At 36.6% G+C, this 24,139-nt stretch overlaps 1 protein-coding gene across 1 annotated transcript; it reads right to left on the bottom strand.

Moving 5' to 3' along the window:
* Window positions 1-138: 138 nt before the first annotated feature.
* LOC107570555 (elongation of very long chain fatty acids protein 5) lies at window positions 139-19,950 on the bottom strand. Its single transcript, XM_016256785.1, has 8 exons — window positions 19,528-19,950; window positions 18,223-18,287; window positions 17,497-17,684; window positions 7,806-7,883; window positions 5,318-5,489; window positions 4,768-4,892; window positions 1,061-1,195; window positions 139-979 (listed from the first exon to the last, which is right to left on the bottom strand). The coding sequence occupies exons 2-8, from the start codon at window positions 18,278-18,280 to the stop codon at window positions 860-862; spliced, it is 876 nt and encodes a 291-aa protein (XP_016112271.1). The 5' UTR covers window positions 18,281-18,287; window positions 19,528-19,950; the 3' UTR covers window positions 139-859.
* Window positions 19,951-24,139: the final 4,189 nt, after the last annotated feature.

Raw genomic sequence — 24,139 nt, 5'->3', positions numbered from 1 at the left:
TTGCAACTATTAAACTTGTAACATTACGTTAATTAAATTGGAGATTTGGGTGGAAAAGAACCTTATTCTCATTGCCGTAATTATACATCATATAAACTGTAAAGTATCTACACATCATGATGTTGTAGTACAGTAAGTTTTTCATGTAATACTGTAAGAAAAGAAAAACTAATGGGAGCAATGAAAAATACAAAAAAAAGGTCTTAAGTTGGGGAGAAATATAACCTGGACGTGTTTTCATGAGATTCAGCTACAGCGCTACAACAACCCTGTTGAAAAAACCAGCATATGATGTTTTTATCAACGGAGAAATTATCCTAAATCCATGTTAACAAAATAAACAGTCCACTTTCTTTTGTAAACATTCATTAATTCACTAAACTTGCTCGATTGGTCCACAAAACTACATAGCTTCCATTTTCTCCGTATTTCTCAAGGTATTATGACTTTTAGATATCATCTTCTATTGACTGTAAGATTATCTGCCTGTGCTATAAATAAACACTGTGTAAGCTACTACTGTGTTTAATTCAGCTCCTAAGTGTGACATTCTCCTGTATGCTCGTCAATTTCTTCTAATACATTCTTCTTTATGTCTACAAACAAGCTTAGTGTGCAACAGTGCAAGTTAGTACAGTTTTAATGTTAGCCATCTTTGTATTTCAAGAAAAATTTCATATGAAAAACAACAAATACTCAAGGCTCTCTTTTCTTAGTTTTTGGATTCAATATGAATAACGTGAGGTTGCAGTGTGCAAAAATGTCAGGAGTCTCTGTAGCGTGATAAGTGGATAGACATACATGAAGCTCCTCTACTGCACTGATATTAATAACAGGACTGTAAGCGGATGAAGTGTCGTCAATCTGCGCGCGGCTTCCTGTATTTCACCTTCTCATTGGATGTTACCCCATTAGTGTGACCGTTTATTGATCCGTTCGAGTAATCGGTCTTACGAGATCCCGCGTGTCTCTTATAGGTCTGTGGAGTAAAGCACGGGAACATTTTGAGCTATTTTTCAAGCCATACTTTGGTACAATAACATTCTTGATGCTTGTTTACCTTCATGTAGAAGTTTGAGAAGAGTAAGATGAGAGTGATCATATAAGTGATCTGGAAATACAGCCAGCCCATTGGGAAAGCACATGGCCAAACCACAGCACAAGATGTCTGGAACATGGTCAGGACAAACTGGACCTGCAGGAGGAAACAGCCATCAGTGATCATTCTTGAATAGGAGTGATTCTTCAGTTAGGTTAAATAAGTTAACAAGTTTGCGTGTGGTCAATTGACTTTTAACTTGAGTTAAAACGTCTGTATGCTGGCAAATGGAACCATCAGAATGTATATTTTTCAAGCATTTTGTCTTGAAAAACATACTAGGAAAGCATACTAGAGGAACAGAAGAGCTCCCCTAATTGGGAAACTACCCTTGAGTAAAAGACATTTGAGTGCGTTTACATGCACGTTCTAAAGCCGATTATGCTTAATAAATCGAAAACGCATGTGGTCATGTAAACGCGGTAACCCGTTTTCTTTTATCGGAGTAATGGTGCGTTCAAGTCATGTCAGATAGATCGTATTTACGAGTTGAACGCACATGAACGCCACCACAAAGTCGTTATTACGAGTGGGAAACTCAATTTTCTTTAAGCCCCGAGTTTGGAGCGTGTCAATGAGAAACATGGCGGAATCGATGGATGCAACGTCTGTAGTTGATTGTAAATTTTTTTTAAATTGATAGTTTAGTTGTCCTATAAACTTAAATTGGTCATGTTCTTGTTACGAAGCTAGTTAATGAAATAAAAGTAAAAAAAATGCTATCATTTTTGCACCTATAGGTGAAAAACCTTTCGATTTGCCACGTTGCATTTAGCTAACAGCTTTTTTTAATCTCTGTATTTTAGCGTTTGTTGGATGCTGAAAATCAGTTATACTGGGATCCAGGTCTAAAAAAAACATTAAAAACGCAAAACACACCTGATGCCAATTATTTGCTCTTCATTTTCTATAAGCAGAGTTAACAGACCCGGTTGTATTTTCTTGTAATTTATTAAAAGAAGGTACATCGCCATCTTGTGCCGACTAAACGGACTTGAACGCACCTAACGTCGTAATTACGACTTGTCAACTTGTAAGTACGAACGTCCCAGAAGGACTTGAACGCAGCATAAATGGGTCGACACAGGTAGTTTTTTGCCTCTTACTCCGATTTTGCGTGGCATGTAAACGTAATAACCCACTTTCTGTCGGCTTATTGAAGTGCGCATGTGTGATACATGACAGGAGAGTATCGTTAGTGCAGATTTAAGTGCATCTAGACAGAGCAAACATCTTGCAGTAAAGAAAGGAGGAAATATCACAAAAGCAGACTCTTTCATGACTCAGAAAATGATAAAAATGTGTTCTCGTGCAGCAGAAGTAGAAGTGGTTCAGTCAAAATGCTGTATTTATAACTGTAGGCTAAGTTTCATGCTGACATGTTGCAAGCTTTATTTAACATCACAAATGACAAAAATATGGAATATGTTAGATATACGCAAATTATTATATTTCGACATCACTACAGGTAAATAACCGGATTTATTACTGAAGTCACGTAAACGCAGCTACTTGTGTTGTCAGGTTACTGATGTGCATGTAAACGGGGAAAACTGGTTATTTTAACAAGCTGATATTTGTGAGTTATCAGCTTACTGGTGTGCATGTAAACGTGCTCTTGACTCTGGTGAACAAGCCGAAACTTATATCCTGTTTTTTAGCCATCCAAACCAATTAGTAGGGCTGGGTAAAAACTACTTCTACTGTTGATATGAAAAAGTCTCAGATTCCAAATTCTGTCCATTGTATTTCAGTATTCAAACAATAGATGCCGTTCTTGTGCGGTTAAGCGGCAGTGGGAAGTGATCATAACTTCTGCTTTAATACCAGATTCAGCATGAAATAAACATAAATAAACATCTGAAGGTAAGTTACAAGAAAGAGGACAACAGTATTACAGAGTAGCTACAGTATTCGCTCAATCGGTGTTTTAACGGTGGTTTTCTTTGCTTGGTTGGAACAGCAGCTATGCTAATTTAGTCTCTATCTGCTTCTCTGTTTCTAGTAATTACACAAGCTTCAGTCTGGATCCAAACCTTATGAAAATCTGAGATGACCTGAGAAGAGATGATGCCAACCCCTCAGAAGATCTCAGATGACGCTAACCCTGAACAACATATAATACTACCAAATTTTGCTTAATCGCAACATTTAATCATAACAGTTAATCGTGTTCACCGTCTGTTTGATTACGTGTCATTTGTAACTAACCACATTATTCTTACTGTACATTTTTGCCGTAGTCACCACTAATAACCTACTCCTAAATGTAATGTAGAAACGTAATATTTTCTGTAAAGCTGCTTTGAAACGATTGTTATTGTGAAAAGCTCTATACAAATAAACTTGAATTTAATTGAATTTTAACCGCGCAAAGACCTCAATGTAACAGCTTGTAAACAATATCACGTAACGTCACATTCACCTCAGAAAAAAAACATATTCGGTGACCAACTCGTTAGTCAGCTATAAAAAAGTATTTTTTCCCTAAATATATGCACCATATAATGTATTCATTAAAGCAATAAGCCCCGTGAAGCCGTGGTTTACAGTGAATTTATAACCGCTAAAGTGCGTTGTTAGGTATGATGTGAAGCAAAGTGCCTAAAACACCCTTAGCTGTTATAAATTCACTGTAAACCACGGCTTCATGGGGCTTATTGCTTTTGTAAAACGGTTATTCCATATACGCAGTACGGTTTCACAAAATAAAGCAGAGCAGATAAAGTGTAATGATAATGATAAAAACTATTCTTCCACCAAACAATATAGTTCCTCAGAATCAGTTGTGGTTGCAACAAAGTGGTTGCAGAGCAACACACAAACGTAAACAAAGGTGTGTGTTTGTAGAGTAATTTACAACAGCTTCGAACGTGGCTCAGCCAATCAGAATCAAGCACCGGAACGCTCCGTTTTATAATAGAATTTCTGTTCTTCAATGTTTAATTTGTTTAAATAAATCCGTCAAGTTTTTATGACAGTCACCATTTAAATGTTTATATAAAAAAAACAAAGTGGAGTAGAAATATTATTGTGTAATTGTTACTTTATAATGATAAAAAACTTAATTGAGTGTAATTTACATTACATTGCATTTAGCAGACGCTTTTATCCAAAGCGACTTACAAATGAGGACAATAGAAGCAATCAAAACCAACAAAAGAGCAATGATACGCAAGTGCGATGACAAGTCTCCGTTAGCTTAACGTAGTACACATAGCAAGGTTTTTTTTATTTATTAAATAATAAATAAAAAGAAAAGGAACATATAGAATAGAGAAGCTGGTGTTAGTTTTTTTTTTTCCAAGTCTTAATTTAAGTGGTTGTATTCGAATCAGTTTATTTAAATCTTCAATAGGCTATTATAATAATGCAGTACCAACTGACTCATGTATATTTAACAGCATTGAGAGCAAGGTTTTCTCTTGAGAAAACTTGGCATGTACTGTACATGATATCCAAAATAATCCATATTGAATCAAATTTAATCGGTAATCGAATCGAATTGCAAGCTTGTGAATGTGAATCGAATCGTGAAATTTGTATCAAAACCCAGCCCTACCAATCAGACCTTTTTAAATTGAAAATAGCAGTGAACACATATTTCATTACAACAGAGCACTGTGTAAGTGTCCTTATAGAAGTTTGGAGTGAAAGCGTGTACTTGCCAGCTGCCCTTGAGTGATGTACTTTTTCCACCACAGATACGGTCTGATGGCTGGGACAGCAGAGAGGCCGTAGTACGAGTACATCAGCACATGGATGAAGCTGTTAAACGTGGCGCCAAAGTAGGCTGATGAAAAGAGCAGTAATATCAGCATTAGTCAATCAATCACAAATCAAATCAACCACTGAAGCATCACATTAGGCTTCCCCATGACTTCATGTATTTTAAAATGTACAATCTCACAGATTTATTATGATTTCTATTTTCATAAATAGTCAGCATTATGCACCTCGATCAATAATCGCTAACCACAATCTATTCTAAGTAGTAAATGAATCCGTTAATGCCAGAGATCGACTGAACAAACTCCTTTAAATGTCACGCTACATTATGCAAACAGTTATTTAAAGACCACCTGGACAAGCATTTTTTCCCTGTTCTGTTTGCTTTGTTTTTATGCATCTGAATAATTCAGCATATAAAATGCTCCATAAGCTCCTTCAGAAGGCTTTGACTGCGAAACCAGGGCAGTTTCACTGCGAGGAGCTTACAGTGGCCACACGGCACCCAGTTCATGACGAACCACCAGATGCTGAGCATGGTGGCGTGATGGTAGACGTGCAGGAAGCTGATCTGGTGGTTGTTCTTCCTCAGAATGAAGAAAAAAGTGTCCATAAACTCAATGAGTTTGGAGAAGTAATACCACCAAAGTACGTTCATCATCTGAGGAGAGATTAAAAGAGAAAAAAATGACAAGACGTCATTCCACCGAGGACATCACAAACATGCAACATCAGTTATATGAAAAGTCATGAAATCATTAGGGCTGCAATGATTCTCAGTCCACTTCTGATTTCCATTTACAGCTTTTGGTCTCTAACTATACACTAAACAACAAATATAATACTGCTAAAATTTATAAGCAATGCATTATAGCATAACATCATGACATGTCCTTGTGAAAAAGAAGTGAACTTTAGTGTATTGAATATGCACTTGTAGTATCCTTCAAATCTTAGAAGTATATAGTAAAAAAAAAAAAACTGTACTTGGAAAAAAATCTGTACTTGCAGATATTTGGCCAAGATACAACTATTTGAAAATCTGGAATCTGAGGGAGCAAAAAATAAATAATCTAAATATTGAGAAAATCATCTTTAAAGTTGTCCAAATGAAGTTCTTAGCAATGCATATTACTAATCAAAAATCTAATTTTGATATATTTACGGTAGAAAATTTACAAAATATCTTATATGATTTTTGGCATAAAAGAAAAATCTATAATTTTGACCCATACAATGTATTTTTGGCTATTGATACAAATATACCCCAGCGACTTAACACTGCTTTTGTGCTCCAGGGTCACATATTTCACTGAAATAATATACTTTACATACTAAACTGTAAATACTGTATAATATACTGTGTGTGTGTGTATATATATATATATATATATATATATATATATATATCAGGGCTGTCAGTCGATTAAAATGTTTAATATTATTAATTACAGGGTGCTGCGATTAATTAATAAAATTAATTGCAAACTAAATTTGGCTGTGAAAATACCCCCAAAAGATCATTTGAACCTATTATTGTGTTAAGTGTTTAGGCTACAATGCCTAACAAAGTATGGAACATAAAAGAAGATCATTTGAGAAACATCTCAATGAAATGAAAGTCACTAGTGATCAAAACAGCTTAGTTATAGTCTTTATGTCGTGCAAAAACAAGTAAGTCATTCAGGTTTGAAACAAATTCATGAGTAATATTTTCGTTCGCTAAATTGAACAAAAATATATTGTGTTTACATTTTGCACAATATTAACTTCTTATTTACTGAACTGTTGTATAAAATCACATATGCACTCGTGTTCTTCGTGACAAAAACAGCACTCGTGTGACTCTCGCTGCTGGATAATATGGATATTTTTCTTACAAAAACACGTGGATTCGCTACAGGAGGCCTTTATTCATGCCCCGGAGCCGTGTGAGGCACGGACTGTTGACTAAAAGCACTTGCTTTTCCCCATTGAAAGGTTTGGAGGGGCCAGGACAATTTTTTATATAACTCCGATTGGACTCGTCTGAAAGAAGTAAGTCACATACACCTAGGGTGCTTTGAGGGGGAGTAAAACACAGGCTAATTTTCATTTTTGGGTGAACTAACCCTTTAACGCGTTACACTGACAGCCCTAATAAAATGTAAAATGATTAATCACGATTAAATCGCATCCAAAATAAATGTTGTTTATATATTAAATATATAAATTATATGAATATAAATATACACACATGTAAATATTTTCAAAATATATACGTGTATTTATAGCCTATATACATAATAAATATATACAGTACACACACATTATGTAAACAAACTTATTTTGGATGTGATTAATAGCGATTAATAGTTTGACAGCACTAATATACAGTATATATATATATATATGTATGTAAATTCAAAGTATATTTCAGTCTGTTAAAGTGTACTGTTTTTTACAAGCGTCACTCGTTTAAAGTCGCTTGTTTAAAAAAAACCAAAAAAACCTCTTCACTAAGCCTTGTTTAAAAAAAATTGTACTACCCAAGTCACCACCATATATTCAAAAAACCTTTCCTCTTTTCTAATGTCAGACATTTTCCAAAGTTTTGGTATAATGCTTACATTTCTAATATGATATATGATTTCTAATATAACAGGGTACCCAGAGAGGATGAATTTTTAAATCTTGAAATAAACCTTCATAGCTCCATGCAGGTGACTGCACTGCCAAGAGCTTCCCAGCTACATAAATTAGCTTGTATATAAAGAAGTCTTTTAGAATCCTAGCAAACAATACAGAGACAAAGGCAGTAGAACTATTCAGGAAAACCTGTCTGAATTTTCCACCTAATGTGTGAAGCAGAGCAGCCAGTTTAACAGCACACTCACGCATTCCACCCAGAGGGAATATTGTGTGTTTAGTAAGAGTAAAGCTGAAGCTTACATTTTTCCAAATCTCACACAATGTAAAACGGAGTTTGTTGTGTTACCCTGTTGTCGGCCTCTCCTCCACTGTGGGTGTTCTGGCAGTAGAAGTTGTATCCGCCTTGATACACTGACATTACCAGCTGCAGAGAGAGAAAGACAACAGAATTTATCATCATTCTCCACAACACTGCTTTAACTGTTCCTCCCAATATGTAAGACATTAGTGGAATTAGTACCAATTCTTGTGGAGCTTGAGGATCAGTTTACATTAACAAAAAGTACAATGTAAATATCATGTTATATCAATATGGCCATTATCCAGCTCAGTTCCTGATACTACCACTGTACCATGGTATTTTCACCAGGGCTCAGTCAGTCTGTAGACTTGTCTATGTGATATTTTCACGGTCACAAACACGGAAAAAAAGGATACATTTCATTTTTAGCATTTATAAGTGTCAGGGGGAAAATATGTTTAAAGCATATTACTAAAAATAATGCAATATTATAAAACTACAAGAAAAAAAATATTTTTAATTCACAGTAACAGAAAAAAATATGTATATGAAAAATAATGCAAACTAATAAAACTACAAGAAAAAATATTTATTTGTAATTCACAGTAACAGAATTTTTTTTTAAGTCACAGTATCAGAATTAAAAACAATAAAAGGTAATTCATGTTAATAATGAATTCATATGGTTCAAAGCATTACTGATTTGTTTGATGCTTCATATCTACCACAAGTCTTGCAATTTCAACAAAACAGGTCATTAAATGGATAGAAATGCCCTTGCACACACATCCTTATTGTGAAGATAGCTTTAAGTAAGTGTATAAAATAGAGATGCACCGATTGACCGGCCAGTGATATGAATCAGCCGATTTTTCGCATGACCGACCCGGATCGGTGAGTCTCATGTTTTGCCGATAGGGATGTGCAGATCGATCCTTAAAGGGGTCATATGACGTTGCTAAAAATAACATTATTTGGTGTAATGCAATGTGTTTATGCAGTTTAAGGTTAAAAAACCCATTATTTTCCACATACTGTACATTATTGTTTCTCCTCTATGCCCCGCCTTTCTGAAACGCGTCGATTTTTACAAAGCTCATCGGTCTGAAAAGCGAGGTGTGCTGTGATTGGCCAGCTATCCAGTGCATTGTGATTGGCTGAATACCTCAAGCGTGTGACGGAAATGTTACGCCCCTTACCATATTGTGATGCCGTCTCCCGGCAAGACGAGACAAAACCAATAAAACCCATTATAAACGAGGCATTTGTTGCATCCAGTGGGGACATAATTACTGATTATAATGACTTATACTGTCTTTTTACGCGTTGCGTATCGCGCCGCGTAAACATAAAACCATGTATGCATTTGTGATCGGAGAAACAACAAACAACAAGCGCTACTCTACACTGCCCAAAACTCACGTTTGAATTGTCAGTGGCAAATTCTTTAAATATGTAAACGCACTTACTGTAAGTCAGAAGCGCCAGACTGTACTTGCAAAGTTGGAACTGCCACACTTTATAGAAATAGCATTTGTGCACAGACAAAATGTAGGCTACTTTGCAGGTTCAGGAAACAGTCCTCCATAAAATGTGCTGCACACATCTGAATATTTTTCTTTCTTTGCGTGAACATTTAAACTGGTTGTTAAAAGTTCAAATGGATTGTGTTATGTTCTGTAATTGCTGTTAATAAATCTGTCAGAAAAAAATGCTAAAGTTTCACCTTTAGGGGTACAACAGCCTGGCAGCCTTTTACAAAAATGAACCATGGTTTTATTACATTATTTGTAGTAAAACTGCAGTAACCACAAATTTACCATGGTAATAATAAATAATACATTTTGTACTTATGTAACACCATGTTTATTTTCATGAGGTACCCTTAAAGGTGCACCTTTGCATCTTATCTACCCTTAAAGCATGCATACTTGTGTGGTACTAATATGCTCCCTTTTAGTTGCACCTTTGAGGTTATTGCCCCAGTAAAGGGCTAAAATACAATTATAGTATATCTGATTTCTGACAGTGTAAACAAAAAAGGCCTATGAAATGTTAAAAAACATGGCTTTAAAATCTTAAGGGAGTATAATTACTGATTATATTCTTTGAATAATTTAAAAGATCAGTTTAGTTTAGAAGTATCGGTATCGACGATACTGGGCTTGAAGGTATCGGATCGAAAATAAAATAAGAGGTATCGCCCATCCCTACTTGCCGATTCCGAGCCGATCCTTTTATTGCCAGCGGCGCCGCCAATGACGTCACAGCCACGCGCACACTCACAGCCGCGTGTAAACATGCCATTTCGCATGAGAATGATTCTAATTTTGATTGCATTCAGTGTAAACGGCGACTGATAATGTATTTATGTCGTGCCAGATGAGGCTTGCACAACCTGAGTGAGTGTGTGAGAGAGACAGCACACACAAAGTAACTCACAGAAATGTATAGATGCATACTGCTGTAGAAAAAAAAAAAGAAAAGATATTTTCAAAATATGATTTAGGTAAGCAACATTATACGGCCATGATGTTTCCCCGAATATCAATATCAACACGATTGCAATGTGACACTGATTTTATTCAATAGTATTTCAATAAACACGAAGTTAGACTTAGATTTTAGACAGAATATTGACTGTACTGCTCAATTTCGCTGACGAAAATTGTTCCGATCAAAGCCACAGCAGAACTGTTGTGTCTCTACGAGCAACACACAGCGGGGTTTCGTTACTGAATGAATCCACGTTTTTGAACGAATCCAGTGAGTGTCTCTCTCAAAATGATTCAGTAGCCCATTCATAAGGAGTCACTTGCCTCGTTTCTGAATTAATCGTCTGAATTAAAGAATAAATGACTCACTCATTAAAACAGACATTTGCAGCCACCTACTGGTGGTTTAGTCATATTTAAAAGTATCATTGCATTTTTTCAACATTTATTTGTATGTTTTAAAAAATATGTAAAACATTAATCTTATAAAATTATTTATGCATTTTAAATTTTGCAGTGTAAATGCATTTATGGCACCTCGGCTTCATCAAACTGTCTGTGTAAATGCATCTAATGCCACTTCAGATGCAGCTTCTGTTTCCTCAGCAGTGGAAAGATAGAGTTTAACTAATTTCATTTGAATGGTAACAACTCTACAGTTTCTTATTATTCTAACTGAATTAATTGAAAAAGTAAGAATTTGATGTGAAAGAGGACACATTTAATAAGGTTGGGGGGGGGGGAATGACCATTTATAAACATAGTGGGAAATGACATCTGGGGCCCGTTCTTCGTACGTCACTAACTCCGTTAGCTGGATTTGATCGTTGACGATTTGGCGTGATCTTGGATTGTTTGGTTCTTCAAAGCTCATCCCGAAGTTGCTGTCATAGCAACAGGTCCGTAAGCTTAAACCTGCTCGGGAGCAGGCTTATGCCGAGTTCACACTGCACGATTTTCAAACTCGTCGGATCGCCGTTGTTTTCACACTGCGTGACTATCTGGGGTAGCATTCAGTCGCTGCTGTGTTCACACTGCACGATGGATCGGTGACAGGGGGTTTCACATTGCATGACTTCACAATAGGAAGAATCGCCCACAGCTCTGTTTGGTGCAGGGTTGCCAGGTTTTCACTGAAAACCCGCCCAATTACTACTCAAAACTAGCCTGAAAATAGCCCAATTGCTTTCGAGGGGGTCCACCAGTAAAAAAAAAAAAAAAAATCGCATTCGGGGGTAAATTACACATTTTTTTGGCGGGGTTCTGGTACAATTCGCATTCCAGGGCCTAAATATCACGTTATTGGGGTTGCTTCAACCTGCTGACGCAACACTGGTCCGCAAACTACTTTTCATATAACTCCTCCCCGAACTTCCCGCTGCCCTGTATTTTGGTCTCTCATTGGCTGTAGGTCATCGCTGATGTGTTTTTCAGTTAGAACTCATTGCACACAGCGTGATTGTGAATCGCTGATAGCTCCAGATATTTAGCATGCCAAATATTTTGCGGGCGACGTGTCGGCGATTCCCTCAGATTGCGTCTTTGATAATTCACACTGCGTGATTGTCACTCGCGTGAACGAGCACCGATTTGCCTCCAATTTCGGGAATTTGTCGGCGATTTCGCAAAACCTGTTGGCGAGTGAAAAATCGGGCTAAAATCGTGCAGTGTGAACTCGGCATTAGTTCATGTAAACAGAAATAGATTGCATCTTCTTAAGCAGAATTGATACTTAAAATCTGTCCGCTACCACCGCTACTTTATTACAAGAGTACCCTACTAATCCAGGGACAATAATTTAAAATAATAATCATTTAAAAATAATTTAAAGATAATATAACAATGTTGTGTAGTCTTTAAGAAACTTTAATTAATGCTGTCACGTAAAAAATCTGTTCAAATATAAAATTAAATTAATTGCTAATTACTACATTGAAATAAAAATGTAAAGTCTGTACAAAAATTTTAAATCGTGAATATAAATAATTGGGAATCATATAAAAAATTAAAATAAAATAAAAACAGTGCACATTTCATTTATCTATTATAACATTTATGTAGTTTAGTTCGCTTGGCTGTTTCCTTATAAAAGTAAAAAAAATTTGTCAAGTTTTTCGTCAGGTGTCATTTTTAATTATATGATGTCATTACGTTGCTGTCTTGCCGCCAGCCAATCGCTGCATTGCTGATCGTGGTTTCGAGTATCGATACATAGCCCCTTTTAAACCAACCCATGAATGCGCAATTATCTCAGATAACTCAATCCAGCCATACTAATCATCAACAACAGGTGCGTTCAAAGAGCCGAATTAGCCAGATCCTGATTAGCGCGATGATATCATCTTGGATGTGACGTTTCATCTCGGATGTAATAAGCGACGTACGAAGAACAGACCCCTGTTTTGTTACATACAGCAACACATTTTAAGTTAAATATTTCTTCCTCTTTCCAGTCACAGAGCACTTTATTTTGGGAGTTGTTTAAGTGAGAGAAAATCTGTAACTTAGTCCAGTTTGGGGAAATTGTAATATTTAATCATTTATTTTATTATGCAAATAATATATGCATAATATAATAATATAATGCATCTATAATGCATTGAAATTTGCATAGATTTTTGTTTGTATATGCGGTCAATTATAGTTCTTAGAAAGAAAGAAAATCGTAATCGGCAAAATTCGGTATCGACAGGTCACACTTCCAAAAAAAAAAAAAAATCGGAAATCTGAATCAGCCAAGAAAATTGCAATCGGTGCATCTCTAGTATAAAATAAAATTCTCTCCTGATAACTGAAGCGGAGCGCAGTATGAACAGCTGCAGAGGCTTGCAGCTGTACGGCTGATGCGTGGAGGTATTTTACTGCCGACTCGTACAGAAAGGTGGACAAAAGTGCTTCATTTTTCACCTTTTCATTCTTTTGAACTGTCTTGCATGATCTCGCTCTCACCTCTCTCTCGCTCAACACTGTGCAGAGCTCCTGGAAAATCTTGCATCAGCCGCTAATCTGTCATTGTTCATGGTCTCATTTCAAATAAAGCCCTTGTTCAAGTTTTTTAGCAAATGCAGAATGAAAGCTGCACATCTGCCCCCTATATAAAATGATATGAAACCTCAAATAAGTTTGACCTTGAGTTACAGGTGACGAAGGTATTCAGAAGGGGACATCTCCACTGAAATATCTTCTTTAAAAGGACATTCAGGGGACACAGAGTGCACAAAGTTCGACTGTCTCAATATAGCCGTAATTGCTTTGGCCTGATGGAGCTTTTCGGGGTCAAAGGGTTGATTTGGTCACAGAGCAGCACGTACCACTGCCTCTCTCTGAAGTCCTGAAGTGCAGTCCCAGCATTCACTGTCTAACTCGGCTAATTTCTCTTTACACGAAACAACTCACAGACTGCTCCAGCATCCCACGACCCTACAAACAGTAGGACAGGCGGTTTGGAAAATGGATAGTTCATGCTTTAAGTGTCATGAACTACATTTTTAAGCATTTGTTGATGTTAATTTATACACATATTAGTATTTTTTGTTAGTGCATGTTTGTTCATTATTAACATAATATTCAATTACTTTAATGTATGCTTGAAATGTTAACACGAGATATATTGATGAATTGAACCTGATTCTAAAAGCAAATCACAAGTGACTGCCTACTACTGGAGGAACATTAATCTTACTATATAACGTGGACAATCATTATAAAGGCACGGTTCACCCAAAATAAAGCAATAAGCCCCGTGAAGCCGTGGTTTACAGTGAATTTATAACAGCTAAGGGGTGTTATTAGGCACAACGCGAAGCAGAAAAAAAACCCTAAAACCCCCTTAGCTGTTATAAATTCACTGTAAACCACGGCTTCATGGGGCTTATTGCTTTTATAAAATGGTTATTCCATAAACGTAGTAAGGTTTCACAAAATAAAACGGAGCACCAAACAAATGTGTGTGTTTGTAGAGTAATTTACAACAGCTTCGAACGTGGCTCAACCAATCAGAATCAAGGACCGGAACTATCCGTTTTATTAGGGATGGGAAGATTCCCCGATTCGCTCGGTGCATCGGCATAAAAAGTTAACGATGCGATGCATCCGTTTAAAAAGTGTGCATCGGCTACAAGTTGGTATTTGTATCGTGATGCATCGTTTCTAACATATTTGCATCTGTAAAAAACAATTAATTTATATATAATTACTAGTGGATGCGCTATACTTTTATTATTTAGAAAGTGACCAATAATCTGTGACCAATATTTTATAGGTAGATTGATTTCTCCTCTCTAAACAGTTTCTCAATTCCACCATGACAAACAGCGAATATATCTAGGGATGCACCGATATGAAAATTTTGGCCGATACCGATAACCGATTATTCTTTATTTTTGAAAGCCGATAACCGATATGTTGGCCGATAAATCTATATCCAAATTGTTATATACTTTTTGAGGTAAACTGAAGCGCTCTTTTAACTTAACCAAACGCATTCTATATGAGATAAATCAGATATACATCAAATAAACACAATATTACAACGTACAATTGCACAAAAGGCTGCAAACGAACAGCGCGCATCTGAAGTGTCTCTGAAGGAAATAATGCATTATTTATCGGCTTTAAGATATCGGCCAAATTTTCTTATCAGGCCGATACCGATAACAGAAAAAATGAGCCGATATGGGCCGATACCGATATGGTGGCCGATATATCGTGCATCCCTAAATATATCGGTGCTGTTTAATGCATTTGAGACGTTGTGTTTTCCTCGCTGAATAACTGACATGTCACAGGTATATTTTTGGAGCACCTAGCGCCATAACACAGAGTAAAATATACATTTTATTGTAATAGGTAGGCAAAATCAATTGTAAGCTAGTAGGCTACAGTAGGTACTACTATAATTACTAAGCTCAAATGAGTTAATGTATTATAGCAGTTAAAAGTCATTTTCTTTAGTATTTTTATTATTTATTTTCATTTTTAATTCTGTGATTGTAACTTTTAAATTGAGTTATTTTAATGCTTTAAAGAGCAATTTTAGATTGTTATGTTCTAATGTTCTGCAAACTATAAAAGGTACAGCTTTAATAAAACAAGAGAGAAAGGCTGCATGGCTAGAAACTGTAAAAAAAAGAAAAAGTCAAATAATAGTATGCGAGACAGTGACAGTATCATAGTGTTCCTGTTGGTCAGTAGAGGAGCTTAGCCTGCTTTAGACCAGGTTAGTTTCCCAGCTTAAGTTGCGACAGTAACTAAGCTTGATCTAGGCCCATGTTAAACATTGCTTTATGGAACCAAATCGTTTGACAATGAGTCAGACTAACTGAAATAAGCCTGGCTTATTTGGTTAACCTGTTTTATGAAACAGGCCTCGAGGCATTAAAAGTGATATTTTCTCCATTGCATCGAATCGCATTCTGTTGAATTGAATCGAAATCGGATCGCACTGCATCGTAATAGGGGTGAATCGTATCGTATCGCATCGGTAGCTGCTTCATATGTATCTTTAATATATCGTATCGTTGGCTATGCATCGAGATGCGTATCGTATCAGCCTCAGTCATGGAGATGCACATCCCTACATTTTATAAATTAAAATTCTGTCCATTTTCTGCCAAATGACTTCCATATCAACGTTTGGGCTTTGCATGACCATGTGTGTTTATTTGTGAACAAAAGCCTAAAATAAATCTATTCATCATGTAAAGTGACTCTTCAGAAGAGCGTGTCTTCATCTGGTTGATTCATAAGGATTTCTTTTACAATGTCTTTATGAACTTTGAGCATTTTGTCACAGTCTGGTGTTTACGTAGAAATATCTGTGCATTTATTTGCGTTTTAAAGATGAACAAAGGTCGGATGCGTTTGAACTGACATGAGGGTGAGCAAATGATGACAGAATTTTCCTTTTTGGCTGAACTATCCCTTTAACATTTGTAGCCTAGAGGTTTCTTTCTCTAATGAGACTGCCATAAATCAGGTTTGAGGCAACTGATGGCTGTGATTAAAGATAACTTGTAACTAACATATCTGTGAGCTGATCCTGAATTTAGTTAATTATATTTGGAAAGCCAGGCAATGCGTCAGTTTTGCACTGCAGATAGTGTGTAGAGTGCAAATCAGGCAAGAAAGGACTCTGAAATTTAAGGTGCACATGGACTGTGACTCACCAGTTGGTTTGTCATGCTCAGTTTCCAAAAAGTCAAACCATCAGTTTCAAAGTGCATGGCATTTCATTTTCAACAGGTTTCCAGAACACTTCAACCCAAATATTCAGATGTGTGCAGCGCATTTTATGGAGGACTGTTTCCTGATCCTGGGAGAGTAGACTACAATGCCGGCTGTTCTGACTCGCAGACTGTAAGTACGTTTTTTATATTTAAAGAGTTTTTATATATTTAAAGCAAGATTTTTAAGCAGTGTAGAGTAGCACTTGTTGTTTGTCATTTCTCCGATCACAAATGCAGACATGGTTTTATGTTTATGCGGCGCGATGCAACACGTAAAAAGACAGTATAACTCATTATAATCTATAATTATGTCCCCACTATAATAATCCATAATTATGTCCCCCCCATGATGCAACGAATGCTTTGTTTATAATGGGGTTTGATGTTTTTGTCTCGTCGCTCCGGCCGGACACAGCATCACAGTATGGTGAGGGGCGTAACATTTCCGTCACATGCTTGAGGTATTCGGCCAATCACAACGCACTGGATAGCTGGCCAATCAGAGCACACCTCGCTTTTCAGACCGATGAGCTTTGTAAAAAGCGTTTCAGAAAGGCTGGGCATAGAGGAGAAACAATAATGTACAGTATGTGGAAAATTATGTGTTTTTTTAACCTTAAACCGCATAAACACATTTCATTACACCAAATACACAAAATAATGTTCTTTTTAGCAGCATCATATGACCCCTTTAAACAAGCCCTTTTTTTTTTTTTACTGCTGCATGGAAATGTATGCCAAATCACAGCTGTGTGCTGACAGAAAACAGTGAAATGCACTGAAATGTGTCCGTTTTTCTGGTGTTCAGCAATAATAATACCTCACAATGGCGACATGTAAACATGGACGGTCAGGTTTTAATAAATGCTCTTTTTGGACTGGGTCAGGAAATTTGAATTCTGAGTATGTTCTCACAGTTGATCACCTTTCTCAGTACATTAAAATGTATCAAATTTGATTCCTACTGATATGACCCCTTCAATAAAACACATATCTTCTTTATGACGAGCCTACCTCATAGAACATGTAGAGAGACAGAAGCGTCAGGCCGAGGTTATACGGCACTAGCAGCGCTCTGCAGGAGTACGGCTGTCTATTCTTCATGTATTTTGGCCCCATCCACACAATCAGTAGGTACATGACAGTGAAGGCGAAAGTGGGGATGTAGTTGTCCAGTAGAAGCCATCCTCTAACCCGAGGATCTGCAATCGATAGAGCACAACCATCCTCATGCATACGCTATCGCTAAAGGACGTTCAATAAATAGTCACAGTTGTTCCTCTGCATTAAAAATGGTTTTAAATGTGCCTCATTCCAATCAGCAATTTAAGCTAGAATTTTTATAATGATGATTTTTTTTTCTATAATGCTGCTTTGCCTACTCACAGCGCAGGCTGAAATTGCAATTTCTTCAAATCTGATTAGAAACTTTATTAATATTATTTTTCAATGAGCCAGGAAACCATGTTTCCAAGATACTGGGGTTGATACAACGAGCACTTTAAAGATCAAATAGTCATTGGATTTATCAAAGTTTGCCAGACAGATTAAAATCATCAGCATGCAGTAATAATACTGCGTTAACTATGGAAATAAAGTGAGAATATGCTCCATTCGCTAAATCTGCAAAGTTTGTTCAAAAGTTTGCCATATAGGAACACAACACAGAGAAAAGTTTAGCTAAGGCTGCAAGAAAGACAATTAAAGACTTTAAAAAAAAAGAAAAAGTATTGTTCTTACCCCTGGGTCCCATCCAAGAGTCAACATAAGTGTTAACTCTGTGATTCAAGGCCTCCATTTCCAACCTTCGAGAGAAATGAAGATGACTTCAGCTGTTTACACAAGAGTCAGAGCAAATATACATTCAGCCTGTCTGTGAAAGTCCTAGAACATAATAAAAACCGTTTAAAAAGGACAATAGAAGTTAACCTTATAAATCCTTGTTGGAACACTTATTGATTACAGCAATAAAAATGGCTGCCTACAGCGAGGACTACCCTCCATCAGGTTAAGTTCTCTTGATTGCCTGTTTGTAGCTCAGTGAAGGTCAAGACACAGTGCTTATAATCCAGAAACCCCCCCCTTTTTTTGTGAGCAGGACTAAAGAACGTTAGAGAACATTAGATTATTATGAGACATTGTTTCTCCGCACACTCAAGCGGTCTTGGACTGGAGGTGTTTATTAAAGCAGCTTGTCAAATGTCACGCTGTTGCCATCAGATATGCAAACGTGTTCTTGCAAGAAAAAGGTTTGATACAAGAGCTCCTGATAAAAATCAGCGGCTCAAACACAAAGTGTATAATGGCTCAGACACACTTACAAAAATGTATATTTATTTTATACACTTTTTTTTTTATTTGTTACTGTATTTAGTGGGAAGAGGAGATTATGTGGGAAAGAGGAGATATGCTTCATTGTCAATAATAATAATAGCCTAGTATCCAATAATTAGGCTTCATTTTCTTTCCTTTGTTTTTGGGGTGAAATGTGACATGCTCTTGACAGGTTTTCATCTAAATGTCATGCATTACATACACAGTATGAAAACTGTAGGCTACATCTCATGACAACCAATATGGCAAACTAAAATGTATTCATTATGAACTGAAATGTGCATGATTATGACTGGAGATGTAACGATACAAATAAAAAACAAGCTGACAGAAGTCTAAATGCATAACAGTAAGTAATAAAAACTTGATTAAATACAACGACTGCTGAATAAAAAATGCAAATGGGATTCGTTATACTGCTGTAACTAATTTGCATGTCAACTAGCGTTACTCGATAGGATCGCGTTGCCTTTAAACAACAGATGAAAAACTGCAACAACACATTTCAAGACGACTAGGAAACGCCTGGCTAAGACTTCTTCCTCAGAACAAATAAAGAACGGCTCCGCGTGACATAATCATAAACCTAACGCTTCTAATCTCTCATAAAGTCATATGATGCTAGACAGCGCACTTTCCGATGACATTTTGGGGTGTTTAAATCTCTTTAGAGAGCAAGACTATCAAAATATATATATATATATATCTTACCTTTAGTCTTCAGACTAGTGCTGAGTCCTGTGCGGATGGAGTCGTCAGTGTGAAAGAGTGGGAAGAGCTCGTGAACTAATGAGCGTCATGTGCGTCCAGCTTAAACTGATGCGTAACGGGCCGTGTTCCAATACCGTGACCTCTCTTTATACTGCCGCTCCAGGGCACAGTCTGCGAGGCCAGCACACTGCACTCTTACTGCCACGCAGATGACTGACGTTCCATGCCGAGAACAGATGTATGCATTTGGAACGTTTATACCGCGTTAAAACCCCAGCGCCGTGGATAGAGGTGTGGTTTTAAAGCAAACTTTTTAAAGTGGCGATTTATTCGAATTTTGAGTTCAAATGGATTTATGTTCGACTGCCGTTATGATGCTATATAATAGAATAGCGCGCGTTCTGGCGTTCTGTTTTAAGCTTTAACAAGGCGTGAACTGTTTCACGAACTAGTCACACCATTCATCTGAAGTTAGAACAGACCAATCACAGCGCTGCTCTGATGTGGAACCAGACCGGTCCAATCACAGGCCAGGCGCGCATCCAGGGGCCCATGGCGAAGGGGACCATCACAGGAAAAGGGTCACCAAACGTGCTCATGCAACATTTTCTTTACGGAAAGCAGTGGTTAATAGTTCATCTTTTTATATAGATATTGTAGTTTTTAAGTTTCTAGTTGTTGTAAATTGAATGGCATTTTGTAACTTAGCTACACACTAAAGAGAAGCTTATTAACCCTTTAACTGCCACCCCCATTTTTAAAATAGGCATGCAGGTGCACTATCCAAACTTAAATTGTTGTAATTTATAAGGTTGGCCTCTTATTAAAGGAGAAATTCAGCACATTATCGCAAAAGTGGAATTTTCTCAAAATATTTAAGTATCAAAAAGTTATAATAGTTTAAATTTACTGTAAAGAAAGTGCACTATATTAATTTTATTTTATATATAATACATATCAGGTTTTACTCTAAAATTGGTATAAAATTATAGCCTTATGGCTAAATAAGTTATGTTCCAAATCTGAAGTTGATATGAAAAAAATTGAGGTTCCTGTGAGATTTTATTTAGGGTGTTATATATCACAAACATCCAAACTCCACTGAATTTGTTTTTATGCATTTTTCTGTCACAAATGTCTAGATTTCTCTGTCAATATTGCTTCTATCTCAAAATAACCACCAAATCCTGAGACTCACACCTTTCCAATGATATGTTTTTTGTCAAGATTATAAAAAGTTTTGATTTTAAAAGACCGTAATTCATTTTGTAATCTGACACTTGACACTGCCCACTAAGGGGGAGGAGACCGCCAAACGATTTAATAGTACCATTTCCATGGTAACGCAATGTCTGATTTCGATGGTTTTCACAGGATGAATCTTGGGCTTCTAAGCTTTCAAATGATATATGATTTATGATGATTGATAAAAGATTTGATAGAGAAAAAAGACAACAAAAAAAGAGCGCCAAACGTCCCACAGGTGGGACGGTGACAGTTAAGGGGTTAAATGATTTCAGTAAGCATAAAAAAAGTCGTAATGTGGAAAAAACAAAACTGATCTCTGGTCGATCTGCATGGTCATAGTTCAGTGTGCTGATTCTTTATGATGAAGCGTGATACAAAGTCCCATTATTTTGCATCATGTGTCAACCACTGCACACCTTAGAATCGCATTTGCTAGTTTTATCCATTATTACAAACAATCTACAACAGTCAGTACACACACTTGACACTCGCTGAGTCGCTGGCATCATTAGATGAGGACGACTGGGAACATTATTAAGAGCTTTATGAAAGTTTTCAGCCCTTCCATAAAACTTGTGTTCCGGGCCCTGTAAATTTCAGCGACGGCCTTGCGTTTGAGAATGCAAAGCGGTAAATTATTTACACCAATAACTGCATTAGATATATTTTGCTGACATGCGTTTAATACACGGTTTAATCTTTCATTGAAGAACAACCTGAATTAGTTGAACTGCAAAACGGGCATGTGCTTATGTAACAGCTTTCATTGCCTGCTCACTGCCTGATGCTGATTAAATGATTTAACAAATTGAATTTTAAAGTACAAACATTCCACACAAACAGCATTTAAAAGATTGTTTCCACAAGTCTGCAATGAACGTTAAAGAACTTACAGTGGTCAGTAAAAGGCATTGTTTGCCGACGCAATAAGCTGAATATGTACAGGAATCACTTTATTTGAAGCCATATACAGATGTTAAAGCTAACAAACTATAGCTTAATCTAATTTATCTTTCCATTATTTTAATAAAAAAAGACCATCTGCACCCTCTAGTGGTGGAGCAGCTACGCAAAGCTTAACAAAACAACTAAGAAACCTCGGATGGTATAAATGTAGCCGTCCTTCAAACACTAAAATTATATGAAATATAATTTGTTAGTGAAAAACACAACTCACTGCACACCACTACGGTCTTCAACTTTCCCCCCCCATTTCAATTCCTACATGGGTTCAGTCAGGCTTGCATCAAGACCAGGGGCCAGTTGCATAAAAGGTTTAGACTGGTCTTAATTAGTCATCTAATTTTTTCTTTTAAGACTAGTCATATTTATTTATTTTTTAATTCAGTTACATAAAAAAAAGTTAATTCCAAAAATAAGACTGATTACTTATTGGCTAACTGCTAATTGGTCAAACTCCTACTTAAGACATTTTCTTAACATAAAGGCTAAGCTTATGCATCTGGCCCCAGTGCCTTAAAATCTTTGTCTTAATTGGTACAATATTAAACGGCAAAAGAAAAAGAATCTGCCAAGCAAGTCAACAGTTTCATCCATAAAAAAAAAGTTAATGCCTGATGAAGTACAGTATTTACATTGCAACAATGAAAATATTACTAATGTACAATTTAGTGTTCGCTACATTTACATAATCTCTCACAAACTCAGACCGACGTGAAATATGTACACATCAGAGTACAATTACATCACGGATCTCTTTAAGCTATTAAAATAATTTGCGAATAATAAAAATCTGCTATTTACAAATTCAACAAACCTTTGGCTGACACATGCCATTTTAAATATTTTCTTAAAACGTTTTAACTTCTGGACTGCTGTGGTCTTCCGTTCTCATGCACAGGAGCGACTGGCTTTTGTGTCCAGCAGGCTTTATTTTCCTCTGTTAACCGGGTCTCCGATAAGCTCTGGACACTTCTCCTCCCCTCTTGCGATTCGGTCGCACTTGTGCAGCAGGTCGTAGTTTATTTTGTCCGTAATGACGCTGTCCTGCTTGTACTGAGGATGTTTGGAGACAAACTCCCTCATCCACTTAGCCATCGTCATCAGCTCACCTGAGAACAACACGGTAGTGAAAACAACCATTACAAGAAATATCAATAACACAATCCAAATAATGAGTGAACCAGTTTGCCTGCAGTGTGTCATTGCCAATAGAGGGGGAAAATACACATTTAGAGCACAACTGCATTTCATGACAAAATAGATTTGCATATGCATATATTTACGAAACGAAACGAAAACGGTAGTTTAAAAACTGAAATAAAATGATCAGCAAAAAAATAAAAAAATTAAGTTAATCAATTGTATTGATTTTAGAAAATAGAATGTTTTAAAGAACAGAAACACAGCACTGCCACTGTAAACAACCTAAACCTCTCTCCAGGGTTGGGGAGTAACCGAATACATGTAACGGCGTTACGTAATCAGGATACAAAAATCTAGTAACTGTGATCCGTTACAGTTACATCAAAAACTAAGTATTCAGATTACAGTTACATTTTGTAAAAAGTGGCAATACTATCAGGATTACATTCGTTTCATTTAAAATGAAATAAATAACTGTATACATTTAGCGCTGCATAGTTCCTGGTTCTGTTGAGTGAGCCGCTTGCTGGTGCGTGCGCAAATAACACAATTACAATCTACAATTATTCGCCTCAAATGCGGGATGACTGAGACGCTGCTACAGTAAATTAATTACGATACTTCCTGCTGTGAAAACGTTTTCATATCTGGAAATGTCACAGTTATTTTGTTTTCAACGAGGATAAAGGAAATAACATAGTTGTACAGCGTAAGCTATGCATGAAGACTCTTGCTTTAACAAAGGCTACTCAACCAACTTGGACATTTGCAGGTACGACTAGCATGGAAATCATCATGTTAGCTAAAATGTAGTGTTTGTTAGTGATTTAAAATTCCATGGTGTGCATGACTGCAGTTGTGTGTAAGTGTTCTAGCGGAAAATGAGCTGGAAAATGTAGAAATTAACACGAGAGTCCCCACATCACAGCACAGTCAATGAAAGAAAAGAACACAGAAAGATCATAGCATTTCGACATGTAGACTAATATGCAGTGTTGGGGAAAGTTACTTTTAAAAGTAATGCATTACAATATTGCATTACTCCATAAAAAAAGTAACTAATTACGTTACTTGGTTACTTTTTATGGAAAGTAATGCGTTACGCTACTTTTGCGCTACTTTTTCAATCTGGACAGGGCTTGCTTGTTTGTTTTTAAAATAAAAAAGTTCTATTTTTGGCAAATATAAAAGCCTTTTCACACCAAAAGTTAAATGAATAAGCCTCAGGCTGAAGGGAAAGTACATTTACGTCCGTACA

This window comes from Sinocyclocheilus grahami, unplaced genomic scaffold (genome assembly GCF_001515645.1).
Source record: "Sinocyclocheilus grahami isolate Dianchi unplaced genomic scaffold, SAMN03320097.WGS_v1.1 scaffold1475.1, whole genome shotgun sequence".
Classification (NCBI taxonomy): Eukaryota; Metazoa; Chordata; class Actinopteri; order Cypriniformes; family Cyprinidae; genus Sinocyclocheilus; species Sinocyclocheilus grahami.
The sequence above is the reverse complement of the archived record's forward strand: the minus strand, read 5'-3'. Positions and strand labels throughout refer to the sequence as shown.

Excerpts from the sequence above, each read along its gene's own strand:
- LOC107570555 (XM_016256785.1), bottom strand. The coding sequence starts at position 18,280 with ATGGAGGCCTTGAATCACAGAGTTAACACTTATGTTGACTCTTGGATG. Across the intron at positions 4,893-5,317 it reads CTGGGTGCCGTGTGGCCACT|CCTACTTTGGCGCCACGTTT; the intron begins GTAAGCTCCTCG and ends TCTTTTCATCAG. Across the intron at positions 1,196-4,767 it reads ACATCACTCAAGGGCAGCTG|GTCCAGTTTGTCCTGACCAT; the intron begins GCAAGTACACGC and ends TTCCTCCTGCAG.